Raw genomic sequence first — 16,628 nt, 5'->3', positions numbered from 1 at the left:
CAATGCACTCTGCAAGGGTGCCCACCCTCCCTCCCTGAATCCTGCCCCATGGCCAGCTCTTTGCCCTCATCAGCGTCTGACCAGCCTTATGGCTCGCCTCTGACTGCACAAGCCGGTCAGCACTGGGGAACCCCCCACTTCCTCAGGCCCGTTGATGCGGCTGCTTGCCTGGGCTGTTCTGAGGCACAGTGGTGGCAACGCGCAAGCGGTACTTTTCCTGGCCGATCCCTGCATGTGGGCCCCCCGGCCCCACGAGGGGAGGATTCCTTGCCTATGCTTCGTCGGTGTCTTCAGTTATCCGCTTTGGCCCCACTTTATAGCAGAAAGGAGCGATACAAATTTTGTAAACAATCAACACCTCTTGCAACAGACCTTTGAGCCTACTGTTGGTTAGACTGGGCAGGGTGCTGCTTGAACCCGTGGTTCACCCCTGAAAAACCACCACGGACTGAGTTTAAACCACCAGGGGGGTGAAACAGAAACACTGGAGTGACATCATCTGTTTTCCCAGTTAAAACTGAGTGAGCAAATCACGCCAGTTCCAGAGAAAAGAGCTTTTTTGTGGAACCAACCAAAACCGGCATTTCCTGCTGACTTTAAAAAGGCTCTGGCCCCACGAGATGGTCCTCCCTGTTCCTCTTTAGCGTCTTTTCTTGCTGACTCAAACCCCGTTCTGCCTCCCGTGACATTCACTGCCCCAGAGATGTTCCTCTTCCTCACATCTTTTCCTGCTGACCAGGAAAAAAGAAGGCTCTGGCTTCCTTGCCCAGGTGTCTGAAATCGGTGCTTGAGCGAATAAACATAGAACTTGTCCAGATATCGTAGGGCAGATGGCGAGCGGGGAGACAGTGGACTGGACTGGCCAACTGGCTAAGGGAAGTGGACAACATGTGGGCCTTTTTAGTTTAGGGGGAACAAAGGCCAGTTAGGGGGGGACATGATAGTGGCGTATAAAATAATGTATGGCAGGGACAGCTGCCTTTTCGGATCTGTGAAAAATGGCTGCTGTGTGAGGCGTGGCTAGTCCCAAAGGACAAGTAACCTTGCCCCCCAAAGGCAGAGGTGGCTGAGCTCCAATACACCAAATGGCATCATTGAATCCACAGCGGATAAGAAAATGTGTTCATCTTTGTTGGGGAAAAAATGGAGTGGAAGGGGTCCGGTTCCTTGTACTGTGGGGGATGTTTTGTCTGACCACACTTGAGACAGAAGATAACGGCAGTCTTTAAACGGGACTTTTGCTTAATATGGACTGGCATCTTCTTAGGACTAAAACGGACAGGAGTAAAAGGAGGCGAGCAAAAGCAGAGCCAGCGCCCCAACGCTCTACAACGCATGAACCATTTAGAAGCTTTCCAAACTGTTGTTCCCCTGTTCAGGCAGTGGGTTTAATATGTGGCTGTTGCGTATTCCAACACTTTTGGGGTCCCAGGTATCTGGAGGCACTTTGCCTACCCCTGGTGCACATGTGCAGAAAGAGGAGAGAGATCTCTGTGTGTGTGTTTTTCTCCTTCTCTCCTAACAAGAGAACCCAGTGGGGTCATTATCCCATGAAACTCCGCAGCGGGAGATTCAGGACAGACCAAAGGGAAGGCTCCTTTGCCCTCTGTGAAATAAATGTATGGAATTGGCCACCACAAGATGCATTCACGGCCACTGGGTTAGATGGCATCATTTTTGTGAACTGCCCAGGGAGCTTCGGCTATTGGGCGGTATAAAAAATGCAATAAAATGAATAGGTTAAAGGGGATGAGGGCTTATCTGTGGAGGTGGATCAAGCTATCAGTGGTTGCTAATGCTGGGCTACAAGCTATATCAGGGCAGTGCAAGCTCCTCTCTTTGTGGATTTCGCAGCGGTACGGGTGCTAGGCCAGAGAGGCCTCGGTCCAATCTAGCAGGACTGTTCTTACGTTCTTAAAGGAACGCCGGACCTTGACAGGACCATAAACGTCTTTAAGGGGCAGGTTTTTTGCTCGGGGGAACCCAACGTTGCTCCCGACTTCTCGGGCATTAGCTGCCACCCAGACGACTTCCTACCAACTCCAGCTGGTTCTCCAGCTGCAGCCACTCCTAGGAGACAGAGCTCTAGCTACTGTCATTCATGCCCTAGTGACTTCCAGGTTAGACTACTGTGATGTGGTCTATATGGGGCTGCCCTTGAAGATGGTTCAGAAAATTCAGCTGGCAAGATTGCTGCCTCCTGTTTGTAGACAGCAGTGAATCGGTGAGGACGCTGCACCACTTCTGAAATGTCTGCCAGTAATATCTGATTTTCAAGTTCAATGTGCTGCTTTTGACTTAAAACCCTCCTGGCCTGGGAATGGACTAGCTCAGGGAGCTCCTTCTCCCATATGGTATCTCCTCCCAAAATCTTAATATCTGCACCTCTGATAGGAGCGGGGTCTTTTATGTGGTGGTCCCATGGAGTTCTTGAATACACTCCCTCAAGAGGTCGGTCTGTGTTCTTCCCTGGTCTCTTTCTGGAGGCAGGAGAATCCATTTTCAAGCTATTGAGAATCAGCTTGAAACCTTTCCCATTGCTTTTCTTTGAGTAAAATTGCACTGTCAAATTTATTTTATATTTGTCTTTTTTCTTTCTTCTTACAAACACCTCATGAACATTTTTGATTGACAGCCAGCCTAGAAATCTTGTAGAGCAATCAGTCCATGTTGGTCTCTCCAGCTCTGCACACTAACTCCTTTTGATCCCCCTCTATCTCTTTATATACTCTTTAGATTATTTTAAACCTGATTTTCAATCTGGAGGAATTCCCAACATGGGTGTGGGTGTATCTTTTGAGACCTTCCTCTGCTGGAGGCATCCCAGTTCTATGCCTTACCACTGGTTCCAGATTCTGTGCTTTATCTGTTAGATGGCCGCCTTCCACGTCTTCTAGTAATCTTTTCTCAGCAACTGCCTCTTTCACAAGACTGTTGCTACTTCCTCAAATCCACCACCCACGGCTGACGCTCCCCATGAACCCTCTTTTTAGGAAACCTCATGTTCTGAGCTGAGGAGCCTTATGACGAAGGTGAAAGAAGAAAGTGCAAAAGCTGGGTTGCAGTTAAACCTCAAAAAAACCAAGATTATGGCAACCAGCTTGATTGGTAACTGGCAAATAGAGGGAGAAAACATGGAAGCAGTGACAGACTTTGTATTTCTGGGCGCAAAGATTACTGCAGACGCTGACTGCAGCCAGGAAATCAGAAGACGTTTACTTGGGAGGAGAGCAATGACAAATCATGATAAAATAGTTAAGAGCAGAGACACCACACTGACAACAAAGGTCCGCATAGTTAAAGCAATAGTATTCCCCGTAGTAACCTGTGGCTGTGAGAGCTGGACCATAAGGAAGGCTGAGCGAAAGAAGAGAGATGCTTTTGAACTGCGGTGTTGGAGGAAAATTCTGAGAGTGCCTTGGACTGCAAGAAGATCAAACCAGTCCATACTCCAGGAAATAAAGCCAGACTGCTCACTTGAGGGAATGGTATTAAAGGCAAAACTGAAGTACTTTGGCCACATAATGAGAAGACAGGACACCCTGGAGAAGAGGCTGACGCTAGGGAAAGTGGAAGGCAAAAGGAAGAGGGGCCGACCAAGGGCAAGATGGATGGATGATATTCTGGAGGTGACGGACTTGACCTTGGGGGAGCTAGGGGTGGCGACGGCCGACAGAAAGCTCTGGCGTGGGCTAGTCCATGAAGTCATGAGGAGTCGGAAGCGACTGAACGAATAAACAACAAACTATATCCCATCTCTGCAATGGGCCCTGGGATCTGGCATTCCAAGTTCTGTAACAGTCTCCAAAGTAGTGGTTAGGAACCAGGACTCCTCCATTTTCTGCAGCCGCTTTCCAGAGAGGTCACCGTGTTAGCCTCTCGCAGCAAAAACAACAAAGATCCTTGTGGCCCTAGAAAGGCTAACAATTTTATTCTGGCACACGTTTTCATGGCCACTGGCCGCTTCACCAGATGCAAATGGGCAGAATTATATACACCTGCTAGAGGGTGCAGGGTGAAGAGAGAGACGCCAACTGAGCTGTCAGAGGGAACGGAAATGCAAAAAGCGCACACAGAGGCCCCTTTGGCAAGTGACAGTGGCCAACCGTCGGTTGATTAAGCCACAATTTGCAGCGGCACATGTCTGGTGTGTGCAGCTGCCGTTTTGAATATGCAACCCCCAATCTGCTGTTGTTTATTCGTTCAGTCGCTTCCGACTCTTCGTGACTTCATGGAACAGCCCACGCCAGAGCTTTCTGTTGGCCGTTGCCACCCCCAGCTCCCCCAAGGTCACCTCCAGAATATCCTCCCTCTATCTTGCCCTTGGTCGGCCCCTCTTCCTTTTGCCTCCCACTTTCCCTAGCATCAGCCTCTTCTCCAGGGTATCCTGTCTTCTCCTTATGTGGCCAAAGTACTTCAGTTTTGCCTTTAATACCATTCCCTCAAGTGAGCTGTGGGTTGAACAGCCCAAAGTTAACCTAACAACTAATTATGCCAAGTTCTACAATGTAGTGTTGGAATTAAATAAAAACGTGGCAAGAATCTCCTCCATTTTCTCCAGACATTTTCCAGAGGGATAGCCAGGCTAGTCTGTTGCAGCAAAACCAACAAAGAGCTCTGGGGCACCAGAAAGACTAATGAATTTATTCTGGCATACGTTTCTGTGGCTACTGGCCACCTGCTCCAACACTTAATTCCTCTTTCATGCAGCAGAAATTGAAGAGACTTCCATTCCACATTTTGGGGTGCCCCAAACTTTGCTGTGGCTACAGCCACTGAGCAGAAAAGAAGGACATTGGCCACTATAAACACACTAGCCAGATCACGTGCATCAACACCCATCCTGTATGATATGGGCTGGCTTCTGAGCTATAAGAAGGCAGGAACGGGGAAGCTTTCTGACATGACATCCCTGCTTCTGCCGAACCACAGAAGGAAGAGGCTGCTGCCCTCTGAGTCGGTCAAGGTGCTGCCCAGTCATTCTGTGAGGACACCGGCATGGGCTCCTCGGCTCCCATCACCTTTCTCTCCTTCCTTTTCCTCCTCCAAGCTGCAAGTAAGTACAATGAGGTATCTGGGGTTACTCTCTCAGTGCTTCCTTAACCTTAAGAAAAGTTTGTAGTTCACAGAAGTGGAGGAATCATAGTCCTTTCCCCACCCTGCCTCTCGGGTGCTCAGAACAGACTGTAAGGTTTTGCCATCGATGCATAAAGCCCTAAACGACTTGGCAGCAGGATACGTGAGAGTCAGGCCTCCTGCCTCACCAGCCTGAGGTCTTTGGTGGTTCTGCATGGACCTGCGGTCTGCTTGGAGTCCTCTCTGAGCAGAGCCTTTAGCCTACTGGCTCCCTCTCCGTGTAATTCCCTGCCTCTTGATATACATTGCTTTGTTTTCGGCACCTCCTCAAGAAATTTGCGTTTAAACCAGCTTTTCCTCAATCACCAGCCATTGGTTTATTGGTATAACTGGATTTTAAGTCGGTTTATTCTTTTCAGTTTTTATGTGTGTGTTTTCTTTACTGCTCACTGCTCAGGAATCTTTGCCCCACGTGCTCCTCCTCATTCCAACAATCCATGCCACAAGGGTTGATCGAAGTGGAGGGCTGAGTGTTGAGAGGCCTGGGTCTTCCCAAGCCACTCCGCAGCTTGGCCGGAGGGCCCCACCTCATCAGCTCCCAGTTCCTGCTGGTGCAGTCATACCGGACTTGGGGCAAAACACCCTGAAGAAGTCAACGTTATTGCTTCAGGTGTGAGAGCGCCTGGTTTAGCAAGAGGCTGCAGGCTGGGTGGGGGCGAACAAGGGAACGGCAGCCATCTGCCTTGGTTTCACAATCCGCCTCATGCAGCAGACCCATTCTGGAGTTCTGGTGTCGGGGAGAGAATCTTGCATCTAGCGATGCCGGAGGGCAGAGAGCAGGGCTCTTTTGTGGCCTGAGGACGTGTGTGTGCTGAGAGGGGCTGCTGGCACATCTGGGGGGAGAGTGTAGCACCACGGAGGTCCACTTACTCTAGGGATATGGTCAAAAAGGAACCATCCTGTGCGCTCCCCCTTCATTATTGTTTTGGCAATGGTTCCCTTCCAAAATGGCCAGTTTGTGCTTTGCTTGGTCGATGGTTCTACTGAATGTCCTCCTCCCCCGTCCAGCTGTGGGAAACAAGCATCCTGTGAACACTGCCAGAGCCAGCTATGAGGATGCATCGCAGCCCCAGAGAGACCGCCTTTTCCCTCTAGATCCAGCCAGTCCTTGAGGTCATCTGGCGGGGCCCTCCTGGTGGGTTGCTCAAGCGAGCAGGGCATTTAGCGTGGTGTCCCCTACTATGTGGAATAATTTCCCCCCTGAAGTCAGAGGTGCACTGACCATTCTTATCAATTTATGCATGCTTTCCTGGCGTAGTTTTGCCTACCTTGTACTTCCTTCCCATGGATAAGCACGTGCAGTATATTCATTCTGTGTTGTTGTTTTTTAAATCAGTAGATGTAAGCATTTTTTTAACATATTGGTAAAAACTAACCAAAGACAAACTCTTTGGGTGCAGAAAGGTCTTGTTGACAAGCGTTGTCATTCTCAAAGTCTGGGCTTGGCAGGTGGAAGGTGGAATGCGTCTCCCCACATACCTTCCCCCATCCTCACTCTTGCTCTGCTCCCCAGGCGCGGTGGACCCCAACAAGAATTTCGCAAGGATGGTAGGAAGCTTTGTCGATTTCCCCATCATGAATTCAAAAGAGGACAATTACACAAATTTCATCCTGCGGTCTAAGACGCAGGGATTGGCCCTGGCTCTCTGGCAGCCGGATAAATATCTCTCGATAATAATCCCAAGGTATTCTGGAAGAATTGCCTTGCAGAAGAGCTCCAATACCATCCGAATCCACAACTTGACCCTGAGAGATGGAGGGACCTACGAAATTGAGGCGCAGATCGTAGCAAAGCCTGTTCAAATTAAGACATACACACTGTTTGTATTCAGTAAGTAAGATCTGAGAGCCGTGATTAATTTGTCAGAGCTTAGGGCTGCCTTGAATAACGTACGTGTGTGTGTGTGTGTGTGTGTGTGTGTTTGTTTGGAGGGGGAGAGAGAGAGAGAGAGAAGGTCCCAAGTTCAATCTCTAACGAATAGTTTCAGGTGGGGAACGCCTCCCCCTCCCTCTCTCTCAGCTCTGAAGAGCAGCTGCAAGTGAGATTGCATGTGTGTTGGATTACAACTCCCATCATGCAGCCCATGTTAATCCCGATCCTTTCCCCGCTCTGAATCTTGTCCATCTTCTCTCTTCCCCACCCCAGACATCAGCACCACTGTAGAGCAGTTGACCAACAATTCCTGCAACGTCAACTTGCTTTGTGATGCAAGAACGGGGACGCCAACCCAGGTGACGTACAGCTGGAAGCAGAAAGAGTCAGGGGTCACCCTTTCTCAAAACTCCCGGCTCCATGTCGTCTTGAACCCTGGGGAGAAGACTGTCTACACCTGTGCCGTGGAGGCTCACAGGATCCAGAGTGCTTTGGACTTCGCGCCTTATAAGTTCTGCAGCAAACCACACTCTGAGACTGCAGGTAAATCTCCACAGGGAAAGGAGTGGAAGTGTTTTGCCGACACACCATTTCTAGCAGTTCCCCGGATGTCCTGAGCCGGTGCCTCATGGTGCCGGAGCTCCTGGTCCAAGGCAGTGAAATGCTTCTGACACCTGGGCACAGGCACCTTTAAGGGGAGGTGCAGCCGGAACCACAAAGGAGCAAAACAGGGTTCTAATCCACAGGGTTATTTTAATGGACAAGATCCAGGCAGAGCAGAAGGAAGGCTGTTGTGCCGATTGAATGTGTTTCAGGCCACGTCAAGTCTCCAAGGATATTTGGGGTGGGGGTGGGGGGCTGTAGGGGAATGCCACCCCTGCCCCACTACTCAACTCAACCGATTGACTGGGAGGGAGCAACTGGGAGGGGGCTCTCCCACCCTAGAGGCCTTCAAGAGGCAGCTGGACAACCATCCGTCAGGGATGCTTTAGGGTGGATTCCTACATTGAGCAGGGGGTTGGACACGATGGCCTTGTAGGCCCCTTCCAACTCTACTATTCTACGATTCTATAACCCTTTCTGGCTGTCTCAGGCTCATTCCCCAGCTGGCCTCCCTCTGGATGAATCCTCTCTCGCTCCCCAAATATGTTGGCGGTGCTGCGTGAGGAGCATCCCTTTGAAACCTCTCTTGACTTTCCCTTTGCAGGAGGAGGTGCCCCCGGACTGCCGTCCCTCTACCTCATGGCCAAAGCCATCCTTGTGCCTGCTGCTGTTGCCCTCCTGGTGATGCTGTGATGTCCACTCTCTGTCTCTCTCGAGAAAGAGATGGGGGAATGTTGCTGTGGCGTTCCAGCCCTTTTGCCCGCGTGTTTCTGCTTCCCCTTCGCCATGCGGCCTCTAAAACCTCCTTGTTTCCCTTACCACAAAACAAAAGACAGAACAGCTGGATTAAGGTTGTGCCTGAGGCCGAAAGCTCCATGTGGCTGCACTGCAGGGCCAGGGGCCTTTCTCAGGGTCTTCCGGTGGAGCACAACGGCTCATTGCACGTGTCTGTTCTTGGAGATGCCACACAGGCTTTGAGGTTCTCTACTTCCTGTTTTCTGGTCCCTGCCTCTCTTTTGCCCCTTTAGGGCAGGGTGGTACCATGCGAGAATGTGCATTGTTGGGCCGGTTGTCATTTCCCAGGATTTGCTACTCAATGGGAGGAGCCCGGCTGTGCTTGCAGAAGGTCCCAGATTCAATGCTGCCCACCTTCTGGGCAGGGAGGGAGAGATCCTGCCTGAAAACCGAGGAGAGCTCTCTTGCCCGTCACAATAGACAGCCTGGAGCCTGAGAGATTAAAGGTCTCTCTAGGTGCCTGGGCAGCTTCCTGGGGTCTTGAGCCGTTCAGTAGTTCACCAAGAGATTCAACTCTGTTCCCTGTGTTTTGAATAACAAAAACATCAAAATCACACTACCTACGTCAGTTGGCTCAGCATTGCACCGATGAAGCTCTGATCACCCAACCCACTGTTTTGTGAATGGCGGCTGTTAAGGCAATGAGCGCTGCCCAGCTGTTTTGCATTTCAACTCCCCCTGCCCCCCCCCCCCCCAGCATGTGTATATAAATCTGCAGATTTGAGGTTAGCACTTTATGCATCTGAAGAAGTGGATCCTGTCCACGAAAGCTTCTGCCAGAATAAACGGGATAGTCTGTAAGCTGCCACAAGACTCTTTGTTATAGAAGTTAAACGAGGGCATGAGAAAGTAGATGCCTCTTGTTTGTAGGGAAAACTTATATTAGAGATCACTGCGTGTGCATGAACACCGCAGAACATGGGGCTGTTTCACGCACTACAGCTGATGGGGTATATTTTGAACCCCTTGCAAGATGATTCTGTTTTTCTAACACGTCGTTCATTGAAAGAATCAACAACTCCTTGGCTTTTAAATCCACAGAAGGGAGGCAACGGGAAAGAACCAGACAGCCCTCGAACCTTCAGCCCCGTGTGAAGATGGGAGCAGGGCGTTCCAAGTGGGCCTGGTTTGCACGGCCCCGTTCTCCTCTGCGGAGGACTGGGGAGGGTCTATGGATATTGCAGCCCCGTTTTGGAACACAGCAGGGAGAAGAAATGAAATGAGCGGAGGAGAAAGTTCTTGTGGATGAAGCTCCAGTTTTCCCACAGGAAATCCCCTTTTATCACCCCACGGGTTAGAAAGAGTGGGAAACCCCCAAAAGATTATCAGAGTCTACTGCAGAAAGCAGAAGTGAAGGACAGTTTTGCAAAATAGGCCCAAACCACAAAATTCCTGCTGATCTGAGTATTCTGATGAAGAATCTTTATTTTTGGGTGTGTGTGTGTAGGTGGGTCACACGAGCCCTTTAAGAATTGGGTGGGGGGCTTTGGTCATCACTCTTACGTTATTCTTTTCTTAGTGGCTTTTTAACCCAGTTGTTTGTGGCTGATGATCTTTTGGTAGTACTGGCAGGTCAACATACTGGCAGGTGAAGCTACTGGGAGGTCAAGGTACTGGCAGGTGAAGCAAATTGTAGTTTGGCTGGATAGCAGAGAAACTTTTGGGAATGCTCCCTAGCCTTTCCCAAAGAACTACATTTCCCAGAGTACCCCGGGATGTGAGAATGACAGTTTCAACCAGTTTTATGCATGTAGTATACCCCAGTATAAATGCTGAGGTGAGGTCTTAACTCTGCTATTGAAAGAAGCAGACTTCAGGGCTCAGAGTCCTCCAGTAGAAACGCTGACGTTGAGATGAACAGGCGGCAGTGCTCAGTGGTGGCCACGAGAGGGCAACCCCGTATAAACACTCCTGGTAAATGTTCACATCTGCACATTTCACAACCAGCAACCATTCCAAAAGGCTTCACTGGTCTGGATGTGATGGATAAGTGGGGCCATTTCACCAGCAGTTTCCTAATTTTTTCACCTAATTTCCCCCCTCTTCCCTCCTCATCCCTTTTTCCCTTGTCTGTCATGACTTTTTATATTGTAAGTCTGCGGGCAGGGACTGTGTTCTTCTACTGATTGTATGTACGCTGCTCTGGGAAGGTTTTTGCCTGAGGAGCAAGCAGGATAAAAATGCTGTAAATTAATAAATGTTTTCTCCTCCCCGGCTAATAGTGGTGTGTGTATGTTTGTGGTTGGGATCTGGATTGGAGCCGTGTGTGTACGGTTAGGCCAGCCTTCTCCAACTATAACTCCCAGCATTCCTGATCACTGGCCATGCAGGTTGAGGCTGATGGGAGTTAAAGTGTGAAACATTTGGAGGGCACCAGGTTGGGGAAAGCTGAGATGGATGACTGACATTCTCCCTCTGCTACCGCCTGGATCCAAACTGGTTCTTCCACGGCAGTGTTGAGCTCACCTATCAGGCGCCCTTTAAAACTCCCACAAGGCACCAGAGCTCTGTCGAGGGCATTGTGCGAAATTTAAAGGACAAGTCTGCACCTGCAAATTCCCTTCTTCGTGACGGTCGTCGGAAGAGCAGCTGTGGAGACGGAGCGCAGCGTGGAAGGGGCGAGTTTTGCTTAGGGGGGTCGCGGCGCGCGTGGGGGGGGGCCCCGGGGAGAATTAGCGAGCCTCTCCGCCGCCCTCCCTCCCCCCGCTTCCTTTTAGGCACGGAAAGGCGCTTCCTGGGCGTCCACGGAGGCCTTTTTCAAGCTTAAAGGAAACGCGGGAGGGGCGGGGTTTCGAGGGGGCGGGGCCCTGGCTTTGGGGAGGGGGAGTTAGTCCCCCTCCTCCGTAGCCGCGACCCCCTCTCCGAAAATGCCCCCCCCGCACCGCTTCTTTTAGGCTCTGTTCCTGCCAATAGAGCCTCCAGGAAGCAGGGGAGGGGGCATCTTTCGGGGGTGGGGTAGCTCGGGGAGGGGGAGTTAGTTTGGCTTCCCAGGCAGCGACCCCCACTCCGAAAATGCACCCCCCGCACTGCTTTCTTTAGGCTGCGATTGTGCCAATTTTGCCTCTTTACGAGCCTAAAGGAAGGAGAGGAGGGGGCATTTTTGAAGGGGGGGCATAGCTTTGAGTGGGGGGTTAATTTGGCTTCCCAGGCAGCGACCCCCACTCCGAAAATGCCCCCCCCCACTGCTTCCTTTAGGCTCCATTCGTCCGAATGGAGCCTAAAGGAAGGCGAGGAGGGGGCGTCTTTGGGGAGGGGGGAGTTAGCTTTGGGACGTGGGGTAGTTTGGCTTCCCAGGCAGCGCCCCCCACTCCGAAAATGCCCCCCGCACTGCTTCTTTTAGGCTCTATTCGTGCCAATAGAGCCTCAAGGAAGCAGGGGAGGGGGCATTTTTCAAGGGGGGGTAGCATTGGGAGGGGGAGTTAGAGGGCTCATTTTTGAAAGGGGGGATAGCTTTGGGAGGGGGTTAATATTCGCCTCCCAAGCAGCGACCCCCCACTCCGAAAACGCCCCCCCCCGCACTGCTTTCTTTAGGCTGCGACTGTGCCAATGGTGCCTTTTTACGAGCCTAAAGGAAGGAGAGGAGGGGGCATTTTTGAAGGGGAGGCATAGCTTTGGATGGGGGGTTAGTTGTGGCCTCCTAAGCAGCGGCCCCCCACTCCGAAAATGACCCCCCCACTGCTTCCTTTAGGCTCCATTCGTCCGAATGGAGCCTAAAGGAAGGCGAGGAGGGGGCATCTTTGGGGAGGGGGGTGCTAGCTTTGGGGGGGGGGTTAGTTTGGCTTCCCAGGCAGCGACCCCCACTCCGAAAATGCACCCCCCGCACTGCTTTCTTTAGGCTGCGATTGTGCCAATGGTGCCTCTTTACGAGCCTAAAGGAAGGAGAGGAGGGGGCATTTTTGAAGGGGGGGCATAGCTTTGGGTGGGGGGTTAGTTTGGCTTCCCAGGCAGCGACCCCCACTCCGAAAATGCCCCCCCCTGCTTCCTTTAGGCTCCATTCGGACGAATGGAGCCTAAAGGAAGGCGAGGAGGGGGCGTCTTCGGGGAGGGGGTGCTAGCTTTGGGGGGGGTTAGTTGTGGCTTCCCAGGCAGCGACCCCCACTCCGAAAATGCCCCCCCCTGCTTCCTTTAGGCTCCATTCGGACGAATGGAGCCTAAAGGAAGGCGAGGAGGGGGCGTCTTTGGGGAGGGGGGTGCTAACTTTGGGGGGGGGTTAGTTGTGGCCTCCCAAGCAGCGCCCCCCACTCCGAAAATGCTCCCCCCCCCGCAGTCAGGCTCCGTTGTAGCTAATGGACACTTTTTCCGAGCCTGATGGAGCGCGGAGCATTTTCGGAGCGGGGGTCGCTGCTGCAGAGGGAGCAACTAAGGCGGTGGGGACGGGGGACCCAGGTGTTACTGCGCAGCTCGGGGGCGGGAGCAGGGTCGAGGGGGTCCAGAGAAGGGCACGAGCCCATGGCTGGCGTGGAGTGGCCGTGTAGGGCAGGGCTGGTCGGAAAGCGGGTCTGCGGGAGCTTGGGACTTCGCCCCGCAGCATTGGTGAGCCGGGGCCTTGCTGTCAGGGGCGCCTGGGAGCTGTAGTCCGAAACCCCTGGAGACGGCACCCTCCGAGCAGCCCTAGAGGGTCGCCGCTCTTCTCCCCTGCGAGCGATGGCTGAGTGGGGCCAGCCCGAAGGAGCGGCTCTGTGGCCTTGGGAAGGCCCCTTGCAGTGTTGAAGGATGGGGAGCTGGAGCCCCGTGGGAAGGCGGCGCTCGGCAGTCCTAAGTGTGTTGTGCTTCCTTAAGAGGCCACCCGGGGCGAGAGGCTGAAGGCGGAGTTCCGAAGCCCATCGTGTAGCCCAGCCCAGTGGGAGGTGCGGCAGGCTCTTGGCAACGGCCGCTGTTGCTGGTCCTTCCTGTGTCCATTGGCTTGCAAGGCTGGCCGATGCACGCGGCGCCCCTGGCGAAGGCCGTTGGCAATGGCAGGTCTTGCGAGTGGTGGCCCTGCGGCTGCGCAATGTACGTGGCGCCCCTGGCGAAGGCCGTTGGCAATGGCAGCTCTTGCGAGTGGTGGCCCTGCGGCTGCGCAATGTACGTGGCGCCCCCTTGCGTTTCTGAAGCCTGCACTGCAGCCTCCCATCTAAGTTCCCACAAGCACTTGCGGTCTGACGTAAGTTCCCACAAGCACTTGCGGTCTGACGTAAGTTCCCACAAGCACTTGCGGGCTGACGTATCCGGCTGGGGTAATTAAGTAGTTATCTCGATCAGGTGTGTGGGAGTTCGCGCTTGAAATATTAGTTCCGAATTGTTCCTTCCAACAGCTGGAATAGCACAGTGGGAAGGCGCTTGGCTGCGGAGCCAAAGCCTGGGAGTTCGAATCCCCGCTTGTGCCTGCCGGGGTCGGCCCAGCTAGATCACCCCTAGTCGAAGCGGCAATTGACGGGATTAAATACCCTGCCGCAGCCCGAGTGGGGGCCCCTGGGGAGAGGTCCCTAGGAGGCCGAGAAAGGGGGGGGAAGCCATGCAAAAGGGGAGAGAGGGAGGAGCCTTTTGCGCAGGCGCGAGAGGCGGCTGTATATATCTTAAAAGAGATACTAAGTGCGAAGTTTTTCGCCTGGGGGCGTACTGTGATGCCCCCAGGTTACTTTAGGCATAACCGCCCCAGCCGCCTTTGACTTGTGCTGCGTCGCCACTGCCGCACAGTCTTTTGGGGTGTCTCTCTGGGGTTGTCCGCACTCTGGGCTTGTCCGCTCTTGGGTCGACGGCTGGGGGGCAGCTGGGCACCGAGGTCTGTGCAGCTTGCCCAAGGCTGCCCAGGTGGCGGGGCGCGTAACCCCATGAGCCACTTCCGCTCCGTGTGGCCGGGTAGTTAATCCCGTGTATGGCCACTGACTATGTAGGTGTGGCCGGGTAGTTAATCCCGTGTATGGCCACTGACTATGTAGGTGTGGCCGGGTAGTTAATCCCGTGTATGGCCACTGGACTATGGGTGATCTCGGCTGGCCCCTCTCCCGGGAGCGCACAGTGGGGATTCGAACTCCCAGGCTTGGGCTCCGCAGCCAAGCGCCTTCCCACTGTGCTATACCAGCACTTGGAATCCACCTATTCGGAACTTATACTTAAGGCGCCGAACGCGCCCATTGAAAATAAAAAAAAAAGGAGCGCCCACACCGGGGATTCCAAGCCCCGGACTGGGCGCCCAGACGCAGGCCGCTCTTCCTACGGAGCCAAACTTGCTGGGGAGCTGTTACCCCCAAACTTGCATTTAAGGCGACACACATTGAAAGGGGGAAAAACCCTGCCGGGGCTGCACCTCACACACTTCGGCCTGCACCGCTGGGGGCGCTCGCCCACCGCGCTCCACAAAAAGAGGGCCGGAGCTTCCATTGGGGGAGCCGCTTCCAGCCTTTCAAGGCCAAAGGGGAGACCCGGGGCAGCTGCAAGCCCGCACCCGAGCCTCTACAAGCCCAACGCTTCTGACACTCGCCTACAGCCCGACACCGCTTCTCGGGCCTACGAGGCGAAGCTCCGTTCCCAAGGAGGGCTTCAAGAGGGAGACGGCACAATGACGCGCCTCTCCTCGCTAGAGTTTTGGGGGGACGTGGACTTCAGCCGGCGCTCCTGCTTCTGCACAACGCAAAACACACCAAGCCACCAAAGGCAATTGCAACTCCAGCCTCAGCCTCGAAAGTTTATGCTCTAGTTGCAGGCGAAAGACAGACTGTGGCACTTCAAATCATAGAATAAGAGAGTTGGAAGGGGCCTAAAAGGCCATCCAGTCCAACCCCCTGCTCAAGGCAACAATCCACCCTAAAGCAGCCCTGACACATGGTGACTTAGATCCGGGGCTCAAGTTCTAAGCTGCCTTTCAAGGAAAAAGAATACACACCAAGGGGAAATGGAACCCCCAACCTCTAGATTGATGCAGCCTTTCCAGGCAAAAACGAACAAACAGGAGCTACAAAGTAAACTCAAATGTCCAGCCACCAACCCCACAACTAGACCCCTTCCCCTCTGCACTATATCAGGAGTTGGGGAGCTCCCGGGGGTTAGTTTAAAAAGGCACCTGTTGGAAAGGGGATAGGAACTCCTAACTACCAGATTCTCAAATAGACGATCATCCTCACTATCCTGCACCAGGCATTGCAAATGCATTATTATAAATTATGATCATTCGTCTCCCCACGCTATATGAGCTTATATTGATCTCCCAACACTATAGGAGCTGCTTTTATGTATTTTATTCCTGTAAGCCGCCTTGCAGGGCTTTCTGCTCTGAAAAGCGCCCAAGGAACATTTTACATAAATACATTAAATGATTTGCTGAAAGCTATCCTGTGGAAGGTATTTTAGAGTACGGGTGAGCAAAAAGGAGATCTCCAGATGTTCCTGACTTCAGTTCCCAGCATTCCTGACCACTGCAGGAATGCAGGCTGGGGCTTCTGGGACTTGAAGTCCAAAACATTTGGGGATTTACCTTCTGCCCACCCCTGTTTTAGATACTGTAATCTAACTGCAAGCAGATTTAAGGGAGGCGGCAGCAGCGTCTTTTAAAAAAAACCTTCTTAGAAGATCTTAACCATTACACAAAGATTGGGACACCTTAAAGACCAAACATTTTATTCTGGCACAAACTTTCCATCAGATGCACATGAAGCATTGTGGACAGGTTCAGGTTTGCATACAACACATACAGTGTGGAGCAGGAGAAGAGGAGAAAGAAAAGCCCAAAGAACAGGGAAGGCAGAAGAAAATTAAATGCCCATCGCCTTATTGACAGTGGTCATTCACAGTGAAGTTATTGCTGATAACACAAACATCAAACACATGTAGTGCAATTTAAAAAGAAAACTTTACCCCAATTAATTCCAGGGACGAATCCTTTATCTAATCTTGGCAGGGCGAGAAGAGAATCTGAATGGCTGACATTTTGTCTTTCCCAGAAAGCCTTGTTCTGAAGTGGGGTTGGGCAGGGAACTCTGGGAAATCTCAAAGGGCTGCTGACGCTTTTTAAAAAATGACTGCTTCCTTAGCCCCTCACTGGGGGCAGCCATTAGAGTGGACAGAAGTTCAATATGCACAGGATTAAAGACACACAACTTTTATAAAATGAACGGATTGTTCTTTCAGCAGCTCACTGTATTTGAGAAGTGCAGCGTTAGCCAATGTCCACAAAAAGGGCAGTGATGGATGCAGGCTTGTTAACGTTATAAAACAGGGGTGGGCAGCTGGTGGCCCTCCAGATGTT

The 16,628-nt window shown here is 52.4% G+C and overlaps 1 protein-coding gene across 1 annotated transcript; it reads left to right on the top strand.

The window, feature by feature from the left end:
* The first annotated feature begins 4,917 nt into the window (after positions 1-4,917).
* On the top strand, positions 4,918-9,032 carry LOC134412130 (uncharacterized). The gene is made up of 4 exons (XM_063145932.1): positions 4,918-5,056; positions 6,650-6,967; positions 7,283-7,552; positions 8,217-9,032. The coding sequence occupies exons 1-4, from the start codon at positions 4,999-5,001 to the stop codon at positions 8,303-8,305; spliced, it is 735 nt and encodes a 244-aa protein (XP_063002002.1). The 5' UTR covers positions 4,918-4,998; the 3' UTR covers positions 8,306-9,032.
* Positions 9,033-16,628: the final 7,596 nt, after the last annotated feature.

This window comes from Elgaria multicarinata, chromosome 21 (assembly GCF_023053635.1).
Source record: "Elgaria multicarinata webbii isolate HBS135686 ecotype San Diego chromosome 21, rElgMul1.1.pri, whole genome shotgun sequence".
NCBI classification, from domain to species: Eukaryota; Metazoa; Chordata; class Lepidosauria; order Squamata; family Anguidae; genus Elgaria; species Elgaria multicarinata.
Note: the sequence above shows the minus strand (reverse complement) of the source record. Positions and strands in the feature narration are given on the sequence as shown.